Below are 17,332 nucleotides of genomic sequence, written 5' to 3' on the forward strand. Positions count from 1 at the left end.
TCAAGGACAACCTTTTATTACTTACTAGAGAAACAGACCTGCTACCATTTCCAAATTAATGACTGAACAAATTTTGTGGTGAAAGAATAGCTTTTGTACCCACTGTGCCATGGTGTAAGAGGGTATATTTGTGCATACCAGATAAATCTAAGAGGTGTTTCAGGGAATGAGCTGTTTTCAGCACAAATGATAGAGCTGGAAGAACTCTGCTTGGACAGTGATTAGAGCCTGCAGGCAAGCTTTAAATTTTCTCCAAAATGCTCCATGTGTTTAATTGAACATAAATAAGAAAGGTGATGTGGCAAAGCTCTCATTAATAACCTTGACCCAGGGAGTCTGCAGCTCAGTGACACATCAGCCATTACTCCCATCGTACAATGCTGTGCATTGGCCGTCTGGGGGAATGCATTTAATGTCTCTGGCTGATAATGATTGAGCAGCCTAGTAAAAAGAACTTTTCTACTTTGTTGCCAAGCGATACACTGGAGAGGGAGTTGGGAAGGGGAAGCTTGAGGGGCCATTCCCTCACAAGGATATTTATCACAGGCAAGCCAAATTGTTTTACACCCAGGAGACTCCAAGACCGCCACGTAATAAACGCTTAGAGTGGATGAAATATTCATGGAGAGTTAAATATGGATGCTATAAAAGTCACTGCACATTAAGCACTGTCAATACTGATCAGTGCCGGCACCCATGCAGAGTGGAATGAACGATGTCTTAAGAGAGAGGAAAAGCTAGAGAAGTGCTCCGACAGGTGTTTGTCAAATGAAATGAGAGTTCTTTACAAATCACCAATAGACCACAGAGGCAAATAACAATAACTATTACGAAAGAAACAAACGAAACAAAATTCTCAGGGCTCACTAATTACACTTGGTTCTCAGCAGATAACATGCAACTGAATGGAAGGGGAGTGGCAGGGAAATACCAATTAGACTTGCCAGAGATAGGCCTCAACATGCTACTACAAACAGGCATGCGAAACATATGCACAAAAAAAAAAACAAAACAAAAAACATGCAAAAGCAAGTATGAGGTTTATCAACTTGGCTCCTCCCACATCCCCCCAAACCCCACTTCCTAAGAAGACGATCAGCCGTTAATCAAGGTTAAAATAGCTAAGCTAGTTGCCCAGAACACTAAATATTTTAAAAATATCACAACAGGTGAACACGAATAAAGGAAGGAAGAATAAGATTCTCACTACAGTCCTTGGTAAGCTCCGCCCAGAGCCTGTCAGGGCGTCGCCCCCGATGTCAGTGTAGAGCGAAGGTGGGGGGAGCGGCTGAAACTGCAGCGACTAGAGCGGGGTAGCCGACAAAAGTTATAAAACAGGCTTCGTTCGCGTAGCAGAGGGAATCCGCCAAAACCGGAGCCGGTGACAGCTGGGAAGCAGAGAGGGAATGCGATCCGTCACAGGTATAACATTATGTCACTCACGCACAATGTGGGTCTCAGAAGGACCGTCCCTTTCTGCTGGGATAGCGAGCGGTGTCTCAGTTGCGGTGGGAAGCCCGATGGCCAACATAACACACAACACTCTCCAGGCCCGTCTCTTCACGCAGTCCGTCCGTTCAGGCCGTCACGCCGCCTCTGGCTCATTTTCCAAGCTGTCCTCTCAACCCTGATCACAAACTCACCTCAAAAAGCACAACCCAACAGAATTTCCACCCCAAAGCTCTGTTCAATATCTCCTTTTCAGTCACTGCTCGAAATCACAGTTCCAGTTAGTTTATCCTCTTATTGTCCCAATAGCAATCCGTGACATGAACAGCCAAGCAACGTAGACTGGACAAATCCCTGTGGGCCCCCGCACTGGTGGACCAGTGGACTGTATAAAGGTCCATTAAGTTTATTTACTGACACTCTGTGTTTCACAGTTTTTAAAATGCACATGTACACATGTATTGATGTTGTTTTTTTGTTGATGTTCAGTAGCCACGAGCTTCCAATTTACAGTTTGTTAGTGGAAGACCAGAAACAATTTCTGTGATCAGCTTAGATGTTGTGAATCACAGCTGCCGTCACAAAATTGGCTCTAGTAACACTGTAAGTGTCTGGTCAACACTCTGGGGATAACAGTGCGCAACAGCGTTTAATTTTATGGACATCAGGAATTTACTGCAGCACACTGCAAACTGGTTTCCCACAGTGCAGTACACTCACATGGAAGTAGGGAGTAAACAAAAATGCCGAAGGCCAAAATCTGTGGATGCTGGGCTGCAGGGAGAGACACAGGAGACTGCTGTGCTTTAGAATTATGTTTCTGTATGGAGATTTATGGACTCATACTTGGCTAGGTTTTGAAATACCATCTGATACAGTCAGTGTGAATTCAGCTGTCAGTTCTTGTCATCACTTTTAGTTGTCAATCTGTGTAATCACAGTAACTTTTAACTGTATATAAAACTGGTTACTTCTGTATCTTCACTATCATCTTTATGAATTTAATATTCAAATACTAAAACATTTGGATTTATATTGTAGTAGAGGTCAGACTTAGAACAGTGGATGAGTTTGAAATAGTAACAATAGCAACAAGAACACAATCTTCCATTCAAAGAATATATGGTAGAAAACGACTGATTACTAAGACTGGAAATCTATCTAATAATAGTTTGTTGCCCAATGCCCTGGTTCATGTCAGACACTTGTTAGCAATCAGATTTTTTTCAAGGAAGGTAAACCTGAAGAAATCAAGAGGGGGCTATTTACCAACCCTTTTCATCTTGTAAAATAAACAGTGAAAATGTCTTGAGATGTGTTGACAGTGGACCCTATGCCAGCCATTTCCCCACTAAGAGAACCTTATACCTTACTTTAGGGCAGGGATCTGGAAGAGCTGAACCAGGACTGGTTCCCACACCTTGCATACCTGAAAGGGAATGCGACATTTGAGTGTTATTGACTGTCAGAGCAAAAGACCAGAGATCTGATATTGTAAATTGAGCTCAGAGAAATGCTCTCCTCAACACGTTCTGATCTGAATCTGACCTATGAACCAAACTTAACATACTGAATATTATTACTGAGTATTAAGACTGAATAATTATTCGCTAACAGCTGAATGAATTGTATTTTCCAAATTTTTTGCCTTATATATGTCTGATCTGGGGGCAGCACGGTGGCATAGTGGTTAGCACTGTTGCCCCATAATAAGAAGGTTGCGGGTTCGGTTTCTGGCCCTGGAGCCTTTCTGTGTCTCTGAGATTGTATGTTCTCCCCGTGCTGGTGTGGGTTTCCTCTGGGTACCCTCGATTCCTCACATCGTCCAAAGACATCATGTTTGGGTTAACTGGTGACTCTAAATTGTCCATAGGTCTGAGTATGAGTGTGAGTGTGAGTCTGTCTCTGTGTGTTGGCCCTGTGATTGACTGGCAGCCTGTCCAGGGTGTACGCCACCCTCGCCCAATGTGAGCTGGGATTGGCTCCAACACCCCCAGCAACCCGGAAACAGATAAGCGGTAAAAGATGATTGAATGAATTAATGAATTAATGTATGTCTGATCTGGATCTCTCAGCCCTGGTATACATGAAACGTCCTGTTATAGGAGTGTTTTCTCACATTAACATTTGATTCGTACATCCCTTTAAATTGCCTGAAACTTAATCTACCCCATTTAATTTAAAGTTTGCTTGTCCTCCCTGTCTTAGAATGGCATTGTAACATTTGACTTAATATTCATATGCATGCTAAATTCAGGTTTGAGCTTCTCCAGGTGTGTGAAAAAAGTGCAGCACTTTCCAAAATGCATATGATGATTATGAAATTGACAAACTTCCTCAAGATTTGTTAGGTTTGAGCACAACAGCTAAAATGAAAACAGTCTTGACTGTTCCATATAAACAAGATGGAAGTCTCACCTCCGCTCTGTGAAGTTTTCTCCATATTACTACGACAATTGCTTCTGACAAACACCAAACATAACTCACAAATTCTCCTCCAGTGAACATACCTCGATTGTGCGTAGATATTTTACACTAGACTGGTGCTGTTGTTATTGTGTTATATTTAGAAAAGAGAAAAAAATGCAAAACATCCACCAACTAATGCACAGACATTGCATTTCAACTACAACAATTTATACAACTATGCTGAAAAATAACTATTATCTTAATGAAGTGTTTCCATAAGGACAAAAAAGAAAAAAAAAAAAACACACCACAAAACAAACACCTGGCTGTACCGCTTGCTATCTCTGATGCATACATATTCTTCAGCTTTAACATAAACATGATTGATTGGTTACCTTGTGTGGAAGGTGGTAGAGAAGGACTGAATGCCTGCATTGGTTTCCTCCCACTGTCCAAAGAGGTTTAGGTTAATTGGCGACTCTAAATTGCCCGTAGGTCTGCGTGTGAGTGCTTGTTGGTCTCTGTCTGTCTCTGTTTGTTGGCCCTGGGATGGATTGTCGACCTGTCCAGTGTGTACCCTGCCCTCAGTCAATGTCAGCTGGGATTGGCTCCAGCACCCCGTGCAACCTGGAAACGGATAAGTGGTAGAGAAGGAGTGAATGAATTTGAAGGTATACATTTACTGTTAAAAAATGACTGGCAATAGGCAGGGACTGGCAGATAGAAACATTCTCCTACACACAAAGCCTTTCCTGCTGCTCCCCTGTCCACTCTCTCTCTCTCATTTGCTATTTTTTTTACTCTTTAAATAAGAAGCAATATCTGTAGACTTTCTCTTAATTGTCTGCAAGTTGGCATAATATATATTTTAGCACCCACTAGTGTTAAGCTACATAACTCAGTTCAACATGTAAAAAACCCAGTCAAAAGGCATAGCCTACAGTACCTGCTACAGTAACATTAGCTAGGTAATAAAAAAGCAGATTATACCAGAGTTTACTGAATAAATACTTCCCCCTCTTGTTTTTACTGAAGAAATGCCTTACTTACTCAACGGTAGGCATCTTTCCTAACTCCCGTGTATGGCGAGATTGGTTGGTGAGCAGTCGTATGCTGAGCCACAGCTCTCCAACCAGGGGGCTGGGCCTAACTGTTAGTGATGTACGGTCAAGAGAATCCTGCTGGCTGCAAAAATGCATAGTTGGCAATAGAAGCATATCATGTACAGTATATCACTGACACGTGTGTGCAGTGGGGACCAGCAACTTTATCAGATTAACCTACCCCCTGCCCTGTGGCACCATTCAGTTCATTCCTCAATGGCTGTCCTCAATGCATATATTTTTTTGACATTGCCCTTCTTTAGGTTCTTTTTTCTTTTAACAATTCACAGTGCGTTTTGAATGACTCATGTATAGAATAACTGTATTATTATTATTATTTTTTTTTTTTTCAGGTCTGATTCGTTTGCAAGAACTCATAAAGGCACCCTCCCGGTACAACATCCGACTTAAGATCCGGCAGCTGCCTGCTGAGACCAAGGATGCTAAGCCGCTGTTGAAGGAGATGAAGAGGGGAAAGGAGTTCCATATCATCTTTGACTGTGGCCATGAAATGGCTGCTGGGATCCTGAGGCAGGTGAGTGTATGTCTGATGTTGTGTGTGTGTGTGTGTGTGTGTGTGTGTGTAACTGCATACTAATGATAAATAAACAATGTGTATAGTTCTACTACAGCTAGAAACAGTAATGAGGATAATATAAACAAATCAACAACAAGGGATAACATTCACAGTGCAATACTTTGTATTCATATTTATTTAAATAAAAGTATTACAACTTTTCATAATTAAATTTGATTGCTGTGCATGCAGTATTTGGTGAGTGAGTAAGTGCATCTGTCGGTGCATATGTAAAATAAACAAACAAACACATTCCTGCTTGAAGTCACTGAGCTCCTTGATGTCTGTGCAGACATACAGATTCAGTGATCTCATTGCCTGTGTTCATTTTCCTTTACTTTTTTTGTGATCCTACTGCCTTTTGTGCCAGAAATAATAACAATGCAGATTCTGTAAAACAATGTCAGACAAAATAAACCTTCCGTTTGATATTAATCTATGAATGTGGCATATTAGAGCTTTGCAGGGACCAAAATGTTTGAGCCCACAAATTGAACTTCTTTCTCATCTCATTTATTTGAGAGTTAAGACCTTGTTTTAGGTCAAATCATGATGAACCCACTTAAGTCCACTGCAGCATACAGTACAGGCCAAAAGTTTGGACACATTCATTAATTTGAATGAAAAGGTGTGTCCAAACTTTTGGCCTGTACTGTATACATTTCACAGTATCATGTCATGTTTAGAGTGTTTAAGCATTGAAATGGTCCAACCTGTGTTTTTTCTTGTAGCCAGTCAGTGAAGTTAGGTTGCATTTGGATCAGTCTACTTTGATGCAATTTTTGTTGTTGTTAAAATTTAATCTATCTGTCACTTTGAACACTCCTGGTGGCTCTAGTAAATATCACAGCCAAGCAGTGTTTCATTCAGAGGCCTAGACTTGGTTCGTTCATGGTGGTAAAATGAAGTTGCATTGTATTGAAATCTATGTGAAAATGTTCCTACTTCTCTTGATGTAGTACCACAGGAAACATTTTCCTCATGAGTTTATGGTCTCAGTTTCTAGTTTTAAATCTTTTTTTTTTTTTTATACAGCATAATATCCATTGATTAAATGATGGTTCTATATGGAGGAAAATAGCCTTTGAATGGGATATGCATTAGGGCAGGGTAGGGTATGCATTACGAGGTGGCCAGTGCTTGACTGACAAACTGTCCCATATTGTGACTTGACCTGACCTGTAGAATACAGAGCTGGTCAGATCCAGCTCTCACATCTTCTCAACTTCCTCCCTTTCTCCAGATGTGCTTTTTCTAAAAATAAATAAGATAATAAATAATAAGATGGCAAATGGACAAATTATAAACTGGAGGCTTCAAAATGCCAGCTCACAAACTGATGGGTGACGGGTCACGTTGGTTTGTCCATGCTATACCCAGAGTACTTTTTCTAATTTAAGAGTGAGAAAATATTTGTCTTGGTTTATTCCACTGACTGTATAAAGTCATGGACATGCGATACATAAATAATCTCACGATTAGAGGCTTTAGATAAGATTTTCCATGATTACTGTTGAGAGTAATGAGTCTAACTTAAGATCATATAAAGCTTCCAATAAGCTTTACAATAACCCATACACATTAGTGTTACTTTGTTTAATTATTTTCATTGACAATAACTTAAAAAATGTCCATCTTTAGTTTTTTCTTGTTTTATGAGTTACTATCCCCTGGTACATTGAATAAAATCATTTATTTTGTGCCATGGGTTATTCTGTATATGTGGGGCATTTAGTGAAAATTTTGAACAATTTGATAATTTTATAAAAAAAAAAAAAACAAAACAGCAGGCATGGCAAAAAGGAAAAGCCTCAATGTGTACCTAAAAAGGGCTTTAAGACTGATTTGGTCACGGAATAGGGAGAGCATGATTAATTAATGGGGAGAAATAATAAATCTGTAATGGATGTTTGAAGGTGTAGCTATAGACACATTTATTGTTTTTGAATGATGTTGTCAGTGAGATGTCAGTGCACGCAGGAGGTACAAAAATCACGCTCATACCTACGGGGTAATAAAATCCAGTCACATGACCAAATTTACAATGGTTGTGATCATTTTCAGTAATGTTTTTGTGGCAAACATCAGTGCTTCAACATGAAAAGGTAACTTAGAGAGAATTAATACAGTTTTCTCTATCAGCATAAACAATTTACACAAAATCATATGCAGATGATACATGTGTCCTATATTATAAAATTATCATTAAATTCCATTAAGCTCAACAGTGTACATCATTAGTTAATGTGATTCTAAAGATCTATTTTATGTGCCATAAAAATTACTTTGGCTCTGTGTAACTCTCTTGACCGCTTATTATCGTGACAAAGGATGGAGGTTTTGTCAGTTTTCACAAAAACAAAAAAATTTCAAATTCTCAGCCTTAAGTCAAATTTTTCCAACTTGCTGTGTATCAGAATATACAGTACAGGCCAAAAGTTTGGACACACCTTCTCATTCAAATGAATAGAAAAGTGTGTCGAAACCTTTGGCCTGTACTGTATATCCAGTTGTTTAAGGCAGTTGTGCCACTGTGTACATGCTTGAGTTAAAGCTTCTAATATTAATATAGTGTGCCGTTTATGATGTATAAATATGATCCTTATTGAGCCACACTGACCATCATGTTATGTTGTATATGAATGAACATTGCTCGTACAGCACTATGAAAAAGTTATAATATTATGTATAGGTATGCGTAACATTAAAATTGTCTTAACTTAATTGGCTACCTGTAAACTTTGTGCCTATGCTACAGATATTTGCAACACTAATTTAGTTTTTTTGGGTCCTTTAGATTACATGACAACTAGGGATATGTTTTTAATAATTTCAAAACACTGTGCAAGACTGAGGGATGAATCTGTCCATCATTGCACAACCAAGAGTTTAGTTTCCAAAAAACTATTTAGCAGAAAACTGAGAGGAAAAATAATAAATGTTATTTTGGAAGATATTTTCAATCTAAAAATGCTTCAAGGTCTTATTTAAAAAATTAACATCAGTTATACTTGACATTGTTTTGAGTGCTAATTAAACATCACAAAAAAATGAAACATTTCATCAACATAATGACCACTGACAGCTAAAGTGATAAACATTGATTATCTGCTTACCTTGGGACAAGGAAAGATTTTGTCCTGAAGCTGACACTGGAAGAATGAAAAATCTAAGAATGCAAGCGACTTTGAAAAGGACCAAACTGTGATGTGTAAAGAGCATCTCCAACACTGCAGCTCTGTGGGATGTTCCTGGTCTACAGTGGTCAAGACTTACCAGAAGTGGTCCAAGAAAGAAAAACCACTGAAGCACAGATTGGGTTATGAGTGTCCAAAAATGGTACAGGAATTCAGGAGTTCAAGGTGTTGACCAGGTTTCAGAAGCTCCAGGTCTCAATGCGTGGAATGCGCTGAACAAGCAAGTCTTATGCTTGTCCTATCTATGGAGCCCCCCACCTTTCAACTTCCAGGACTTTAAGGATCTTCTACTACTGCCCTGGCGCCAGGAACCACAGGTCACCTTCACAGGTCAAGTTAGGTCCAGCCCTTGACGGGTCAGTGCTGCTTTGGCAGGCTCTGTATTAGGCACAAGGTCATAATGTTATAGCTGTTATTTATCATGCAGATGAAGAATATCAAGGACTTTTGCAGTATGTAATTCAGTTAACAACCTTTCACATTTTATCCAGTTTGTAGAGTTTATCAAATATTTAAGACAACATGATTCACCTCCAAAACGCTGTCTATTTCCCAGGGATTTCAATCAATGCCTGAGTGGTGGATTGGTATGGAAAGTCAGGGACTCCTTTCGTTAATAATATCCTGATGAAACCCTGCTAATATGATGTAATGAGAGACATAACTATCTTGATAATAAGTTTGAGATTATAAGTATTTCATCAGCTCTGAGCGCACCCTTGATCCCCACATTCTGTGTAACCTGGGAGGAAAAAAAACTCAAGATCCAAAGATCATTAATATCCATGTTTAAAAAACAGTCCAAGACTTGCAGGGGAAAACTATGTTGATAAATATTGTTATTCATGGTTTTGTTTTGGGGGGTTTGGTTTTTTTTTTAGGAATCACAAACTGAACAAAATGTCAAATTTATGTTCCGTTGGTACACAATACAGATACAGCACATGAGTTTGATTTTTGCCTAGTGTTAATATCTTCAAACTTTTTATAACGAGAATTTAACAATAAGAAATAAATAATGGGATTTGGACACTCAGTTTAACTTTCTAAGCCAAGTAAAGAGTAAGGGTTAGTTACCCTAACCTATAAATCTAAGCACTAATACAATAGCATAGGTAGTGCAGCCTGTCACTGCATAATCATCATAATCTATCATAATCACTGCCAACATCAAAATGTTGTTAGATAAAGACAAAAGCAGACAAAACCTGCTGTGTTTATTCAAGGTTAGTGGTGCTAGTTGTGCTCAATTAAAAGATTTTGCTTGTCATTCACTGTTAGAGGGCTAGATTCAGGGAGGTCAGTTATGTCTGAACATAGCTGAGGAATTGAACATTGCTTAAGAAATGTCCAGAATTAAGATGACAAGGGGCAGATGTTGAAAGTAAAAATAACAGAACTGAAGTCAGAGTCTAACCTGTCACACATTTTTGTGAAGAAAGGAGCATTTGTTTATGATTTTATCTGCAAGCACAGCAAAACTAGAGACAACCAAAGACTTTTTTTTTTTTTTTTTTGTCCTACCGCTTTGATGATTGCTTTCAAATTTAATAGCTGAACAGAATGTCTTCTTATTTTCTGAGAAGTCAATATAGAATACAGATTTGTACCACCCATCTGTCATGCCAAAATCCAGGAAATAGTGTGAAGTGTGAAGCACCACTGAGTAGGCTTGGTCTCAGACAGAGGCTGTTGACGTCCTGAAGGTTTCCAGTAGCCATTCTCCTTTCTTGCCTGTTTAATCATCCTCTGCACACAGTTCCAATCTGTGATTCATATCAGTTTAGTGTGTCTCAGCATGGCAGGCACAACTCTGACCCCACAATATAGCTACAAACAGTGGAATGAGGTACCAACACACATGCGCACACACACACACACACACACACACACACAGTTTGGCTGACAATAGAGAGCAAGGTGATAATCTGATCCCCTGAGAAAGATTTTAAGAGACAGATTGCCTTCGTAATGGTCCAAACAAATATATATTCTTGTTTGCGAACATCCCAGAGCCACTTCAGATGATGATTGGCAATTGCAGACAGATGACAAAAGGTCTGATGCATAATGAACATGACAAAGGCAGAGCTCAGATTTTCAGGTAAAGATGTATTTATAAAATCCCCAAAATCATAAATTGGACTGCAAGAGCAAAATGCTGTTTCTTTATTGATCAAGATTCCCCCAATGCATCCATTTTGAGTTTGGGTAGTCATATGACTGCTGTCTTGGGTGAAATGTTTCAAACATCTATAGTCCTTTTATTTACTGAAATCACAACTCTGTCCAACTTGCAAACCAAAAGTTTGATTGATCATCCAGTCATAGTTTGCCTCTCAGAACAAAGTAGCACAGATAAATTTTTTCCTAAGTATGTTGTCCAAACTCTCTGAGAGGCTAAGCAGCTCTGCTTCACAATGAAAGTGTGGTTTAGTAATAAGAAGAATATAATGTGGCACACTTATTAATCATTCTATATGTAACTCACCCTCACTCTGGGACATTGAACCTAAACACTGACTGCTGATGCTGATGTTGGTTAGACTGGTGAGATTCACATTTCCTGGCATTCAGACACCTTGAGACTTAAATTAGAGTTGGTTCATTTTTATACTTTTCTAAATCTCTTGTTTGGTCTCTTATTATTATGGATTTTATTAAATAAGATAGAAAGACAGTCTTATGAAAAAAAAATATTGTGATTTCTTAAGCATATGGCCCAATAAACAGAAGGAGAAATGGGAGAACAAATAAGGCTGATAAAATAAGATAAGTTATTTTAAAGTCCCTTAGACCAGGGGTGTAAAAGTTGTATAGTAGGGGGCAAGATCTATTCATAGGAGACCTCATGGGGGATGGCTTTTTTTTTTTTTTTTTTTTTTAGAACATTGTGAATAAATCAAAACATTTAGGTTATTTGCAATTACTTGAACCAATTTATATGGCTTCCAGATACTTGAATGTGTGTATGAAAACACAACAGGTAAGATAACTTAAAGCAAAACTGCAACTGCAAAATATAAGACTCTCAGAGATCACTTGCTTCAACTAAATAACAATACATTTTGTGTATTTCATACATGTATCAATACTTCTGAAGAAAGACATTCAACAAAATTCCAAATTTTAGTCCAAAATAGTTCTACCAATCAAGTAGACATTATGTGTCAACACAAAAATAGCACTGTCTCTCTCCCCCTCTTAACCCAATCGGTTGAGGCAGATGGCCACCCCCCTAAGCCTGACCGAGGTTTCTGCCTCTTAAGGAAAGAAGCAAGCAAGGAAGTTTTTTCTTGCCACTGTCGCCATGTGCTCTTTAAATAATTTTATGAAGAGTTTGGTCTAGAACTGCTCAACATGTAAAGTGCCTTGATGCAACTTTGTTATGATTTGGCCCAAAATAAATGAATCTGATTTGATTTTAATTACAAAACATGAACAGAAATAGAAATGCACAACTGTGACAAATACCCCTGAAAAATATTCTTATCCATATAACTGTCTTGGAATTTGCCATTCATAAAACACATTTGAATGCAGATTATAGCTATAAGACATCACATTTCTGTTCGAAAAGGCTTCAACAATCAATGAGAGTTACACAAAAGAATAACACCATTAAACATTCCAGTAACAATGACATTTCCTTTATGGTATGTTCCTGTGATCTTTCTAGACAAGAAAAAAGTCACTTTGAGTGAAACGAATGAACAACTCTTGGTTACCTACATCATAATTGAAAAAAGAAAAAAAGAAGCCTGTGCTGAGAGATAGGTGGAGGGCGGGATTACGTCTGAAACCAAGGCGTCATGTAAATTATAAGGGAACAGACTGTATAGCTAACTGGTAGGAAAAAAAGCATCAGGAATTCAGTCGATGACACAGTCATTTGGACGGTAATGTGGCAGATGAGGACTTTTTTCCTTAGCGAAGGCTTCAGTGAGGTCATGGTATCTGGAGGTACATAACCAAAATCAGGGACTTGAGAAGAGGAGGAACAAGCAAAATTACCAGTGGGAGACAGGGGCAACTGAAGCAGACAGAATAACAATGAGGGCTCCATCCCAGGATCATACTACGTTACCAGTCATTTAGATGGTTGTGGAGCTTTAGCCAAAGGTCTCCTAATACCAGGAGAGCTCTCCCAATGATTGCAAGAAATGATGAATATGAGTGGTTTACTGTATACAGCAACCTCTGCTATCTAGTGTATGATGAATCAGTGGTTCAGACATGGCTTCAGACAAATACCGCATTGATTAACCAACTACCTATCCAGAAAATTTCCCTCCACACCAGAATCAATGAGAATTTGGAGTGGGAAAGTAACTTGTCCTTTACAAGGGTTAGCTGGGACTAACAGATTCAAGGAAGATCAGGCTAGAGAGGCGTTTGGCTCAAAATAAGCATCCACCTCGTACTTTTGTACTTGCACTACGAGGTGGTGACCCCCCACTGGTTCTCTCCTGGCACGGCTCATAGCGATGATTGTCAACCTGATGGCTAGAGAAAACAAAGAGTCTAGATTAGCTGGTCCATCTCAACAGGAAAATGTATCTTTAATTTGTTCATTTAATCCTTTCACAAATACGCCTCACAGGGCTTCCTCGGGAGTCTACAACCAGAGTCCAAAAATCCACTAAATAATCCATCACAGGTGCCCTGACAAGAAGCCAAAAGATGGTGAGAAGCAGAAACACTGTGATCAAGTTGACTAAAAACGAACTTCAACCTCTTGGCAAAATGCTCATATGGGACAGCTATCAGCTTTTCAAGTTATAGCAGTGATGGCCTCCACGCAAAGCTAAATGCTCTCCCATGAAAATGACCCAATACAAAATGACTCTTTGAAATTACAGACAAAAAATTATGAGCCTACTTGTAAAAACTATGTTGTACAGTTCTTGTTCTGTTTCGTCCATGGATTTATTTGGGATATGAACCAATGAGCAGAGGAAGCAACAGGTGAGCAAAAAAGTGACTTTTTTTAAAAGACGGTAAATCTGAACAGTTTTCTTTTAGTGATCTAGGACTCTGGTCTCTAGATGTTGGAGTGGGTAGCTGCAGTTCTGGGATGATTCAATGTGTGGGGAAGTGAATGTTAAAGTTAATCCAATAATGGCTTGATTGAGGGTTGAGGACACAGTCCGGCAGGTAACCTGAGACAGAGGCAAGGCAGGATTAGTCACACAAAAAAGGCAAAAAAAATTCTTTCTCACAAGATGAAATGGGTCCGAATGGGGTTGAAAGGACAGAATGAAAGAGCGGAAGTCTGAACCTGGATTATATTGCAGCAGGTGAGCATGAGCTTTGATTGCTGATCAGGACAGGTGAGTGGAAGGCAGAGCGGCAAGGAAGGAAGCTGTCCATGGTTTATGTTCAGTGACAGTGTTTTATTTCAAGTGACAGCTGCTTGTTCTGTATCTTCGTTGGCAGTACTAGTAGACCCTGTGTCCAGCAGAGTTCATGCTGAAAGTATCACACTGCATCCCCTTGTTTATGTGATGTTTGTCACACCTCACTTACAGGGTTTTTGAAATTAACAGCAGCTGCAAAACAATTTTTAACTACAATTCTGTCAAGGTCTTTGTTTGACTACAGGGTGTCTTCCTATATTGTTTCTAACATTGATCCTGATCTCTAATCTCTACAAATCATCCATTACCTTGTATGTTTACCTAGATATGGCAAATTTGTGATGGACTATCGCTTGCTTTATTTTGCTGGGTGGTGTTTTTAAGTTTTAACCTGTGGATGCAGAAGTGTAGCAGAAAATGCCTCTTCACATTACATGGTAAAAGCGACACAAAAAGATAAATACGTGTCACATTACCAAAATATGACAACATATTGTATCTGCTGCTCTAGCTATATATAAACCTCCCCTTATTCCTATCTTTCTCTCTACCTCATTCTGTCAATTTCTTTCCTAGGCTCTCGCCATGGGGATGATGACAGAGTATTATCACTATATCTTCACCACACTGGTAAGCAGAAAAGGAGGCTGTGTGGCACAGATGCTTTGTCATAAGGTCTACCTCATAGTTCCATATCCTCATATCTCTCAAGAATTGCTGTATGCTCAAAATGAGATGAAACTGCTCTCAATCTTCATTTTCAACTGTTCACTTTAAATTTTTTTTCTGGATCATTCATTTTCCCCTTTAACGTGTTTTTCAGTGGCAAAGAAAATAATTGCGTTATAGTTTTCAGCAGCTATTCTTATATCCTTTTTTAGCTAACCCTAACCTTAACCCTAACCCTTTCTAGTCTACCTGCTTCTCCTCATGTCAATGCTCTTCATCTTCTTCTTCCTCTTCCCTTTCTCTTCTTATTCCTTTGTTAACTTATTCTTTCATTTTTTTTTTTCTTCCTTGTCATTTTCTTCTTTCTTCTTCCTGAATATTTCATATTGAGTCAACCGTTTGGCCAGTTTATCCTAGTGTCCATCTTCTTCCATCCATCCATCCATCCATCCTTTGCCCTCAGTGGTTCAAAACCAAAACTTACATACTATGAGTGTTAACTGCCCATTTATAATTATGATTTTGACTAAATGAATGCATTATACACTATGTGAAATTATTCTCTCATCTGGGGCTAGTGTGGACTGTGCTTTCTTTCTCCTTTGTACAGTCTTGACAAACCAGCCGTTCTCCGTGTGACATGTTAACATTAATACTATTAGAAATGAGTAATCATGGCAGCGCAGTAGTTAGCACTATTGCCACTGCAAAAGGTTCTGAATTTAAACCTTTTTGTGTGGACTTTGCTTTTCTTTTGCGTGTGAATGATTGTTTCTGTCTACATGTGTACTATATTACACTGGTGATGTGTCCAGGGTGTATCCTGCCCTTACCCAGTGTCAGCCTGCATTCCTGAACAGACAAAAGACAGCGATAATCGGTTGATGGGTATTATGAATACTAGGTAACTAATAGTTAGTCAATGCATACTGTAGTATATGGCCAAGAAAGAATGCATTTATTTAATCTTTAATTCAATCTAAACTGCTTAACAAACAGAACACAAGCTCTTCAGAGAGATCAATAAATCTGACTTTTATGTGGATGATGGCACTTTATTTTCAGTGATTACAGAAATCAGCAGCAGAGCAGAATAGAAGTTAGACTTGTTGTGTCACAGCAAGGGGCTGGGTTCAATTCCCAGGCCTTTCTATGTGGAGTTTGCATGTTCTCCTCATGCTTGTGTGGATTACCTGCAGGTACTCCGGTTTCCTACCACAGTCCAAAGACATGCATGTCTAGGTTGATTGGTGACAATAAATTGCCCATATGAATGAGTGTGAGTGGTTTTCCGTCTCTGTCTGTCTCTGTGTGTTGGCCATGGATAGACTGGTGACATGTCCATGGTGCACCCTGCTTTCACCCAATGTGAGCTGGGATTGGCTCCAGCCCTCTCCCCCATGTGACCAAAAAATGTACAAGCGTTATAAGACGAATGAATGAATGAATGAATGATTACAGAGATCTATGAAAAGGCTTTGTTCTCAATGAACATGTATAGGACATGTATGAAACTTTTTCAACTTTTTCTTATATATCAGGCACAACCTGGTTTTTGCATCAACTATATTAAATTATGACCTGGTTTAAAAAAAAATAAAATAAGGGTATTAAACAAAATAAGATTTCAGCTTTACTCCAGTTATGTCAATGCAAAACAGTCCAGATAAAGATCTGGAATATGTAATTTTTCACATTCCATTTGAAAGGCTTGAGTCAGAAACGCTCTCTCCAAATATTATGTTAATTCAGTAACTTTGATCTCTTCATGTACAAGATGTCTTGAACTTGCTGTCAGTCCAGCTTCCAGGTGAAATATTTGATTTAAATTTAAACCAAGCAGCTGGGGTATTTTCAGGATAATGAAATTTATAATACAAAAACTGTTAGGCGAAGAAGAGATGAGCAGACAGAATCTTACAGTTTCTCACTGTTGTGTTTAGTAGACATAGTGAAGTGCTGCCAGAGTAATTCTCTCAGTAGAGCAAACAATCTAGCCATACTGAGGTCGCATATGGTAGCCATTTCCTGCCAGGTTTTCTCTTTTCTTCTCACTTAGCCTACCTTCTGTTCTGTTTTTTTTTTTTTTTTTTTAATACCCTAACTGGACAGTTTGCTCTGTATCTCAGTTTTTTTTGTATCCTGTCTTACAGTGGCCTTACATTAAAAATTTTGTAAGGTTGAGCATGCTCATGATACATTACGTGCTGTTTGATGTGCTTGGTATACACCATGATCATCAAAATATTATTAGTTTTTTTCTGCCTATATCACAGTTTAGATATTACCTTTTACTTATCGTGACTTTACGCAATTGTTTCTCCTTTCAATTGGCATTAGGCGTCACATTTATGTAGGATTATCCTTAATGTTGTTAAGGATGTCCCACGCTACAACTGTGGCAAGTTACATACATTAGAATACCAAGAAAAGATAATAACTATTATCAGCTTTATTTATCTGTCTCTTTACACATGGACTCATACTGCAGTCCATGCTGCAATAACCTTTTTAAAGTGCAGTCTGTATTGAAGGATGGAATTTTGGTAAAGAAAGGCAACCACTTTC

General features: G+C 38.7%; 1 protein-coding gene across 1 annotated transcript in view; it reads left to right on the plus strand.

Annotated features, from left to right (window-relative positions):
- Positions 1-1,307: 1,307 nt before the first annotated feature.
- Positions 1,308-17,332, plus strand: part of grik2 (glutamate receptor, ionotropic, kainate 2) — a 176,417-nt gene continuing 160,392 nt past the window's right edge. Inside the window, exons 1-3 of the mRNA XM_029503529.1 lie at positions 1,308-1,422; positions 5,315-5,496; positions 14,672-14,725. Coding sequence (XP_029359389.1) covers positions 1,407-1,422; positions 5,315-5,496; positions 14,672-14,725 — 252 coding nt within the window. The 5' untranslated portion in view covers positions 1,308-1,406. The remainder of the gene's footprint in view (positions 1,423-5,314; positions 5,497-14,671; positions 14,726-17,332) is intronic.

The sequence above is a fragment of the Echeneis naucrates genome, chromosome 6 (genome assembly GCF_900963305.1).
Source record: "Echeneis naucrates chromosome 6, fEcheNa1.1, whole genome shotgun sequence".
NCBI lineage: Eukaryota > Metazoa > Chordata > Actinopteri > Carangiformes > Echeneidae > Echeneis > Echeneis naucrates.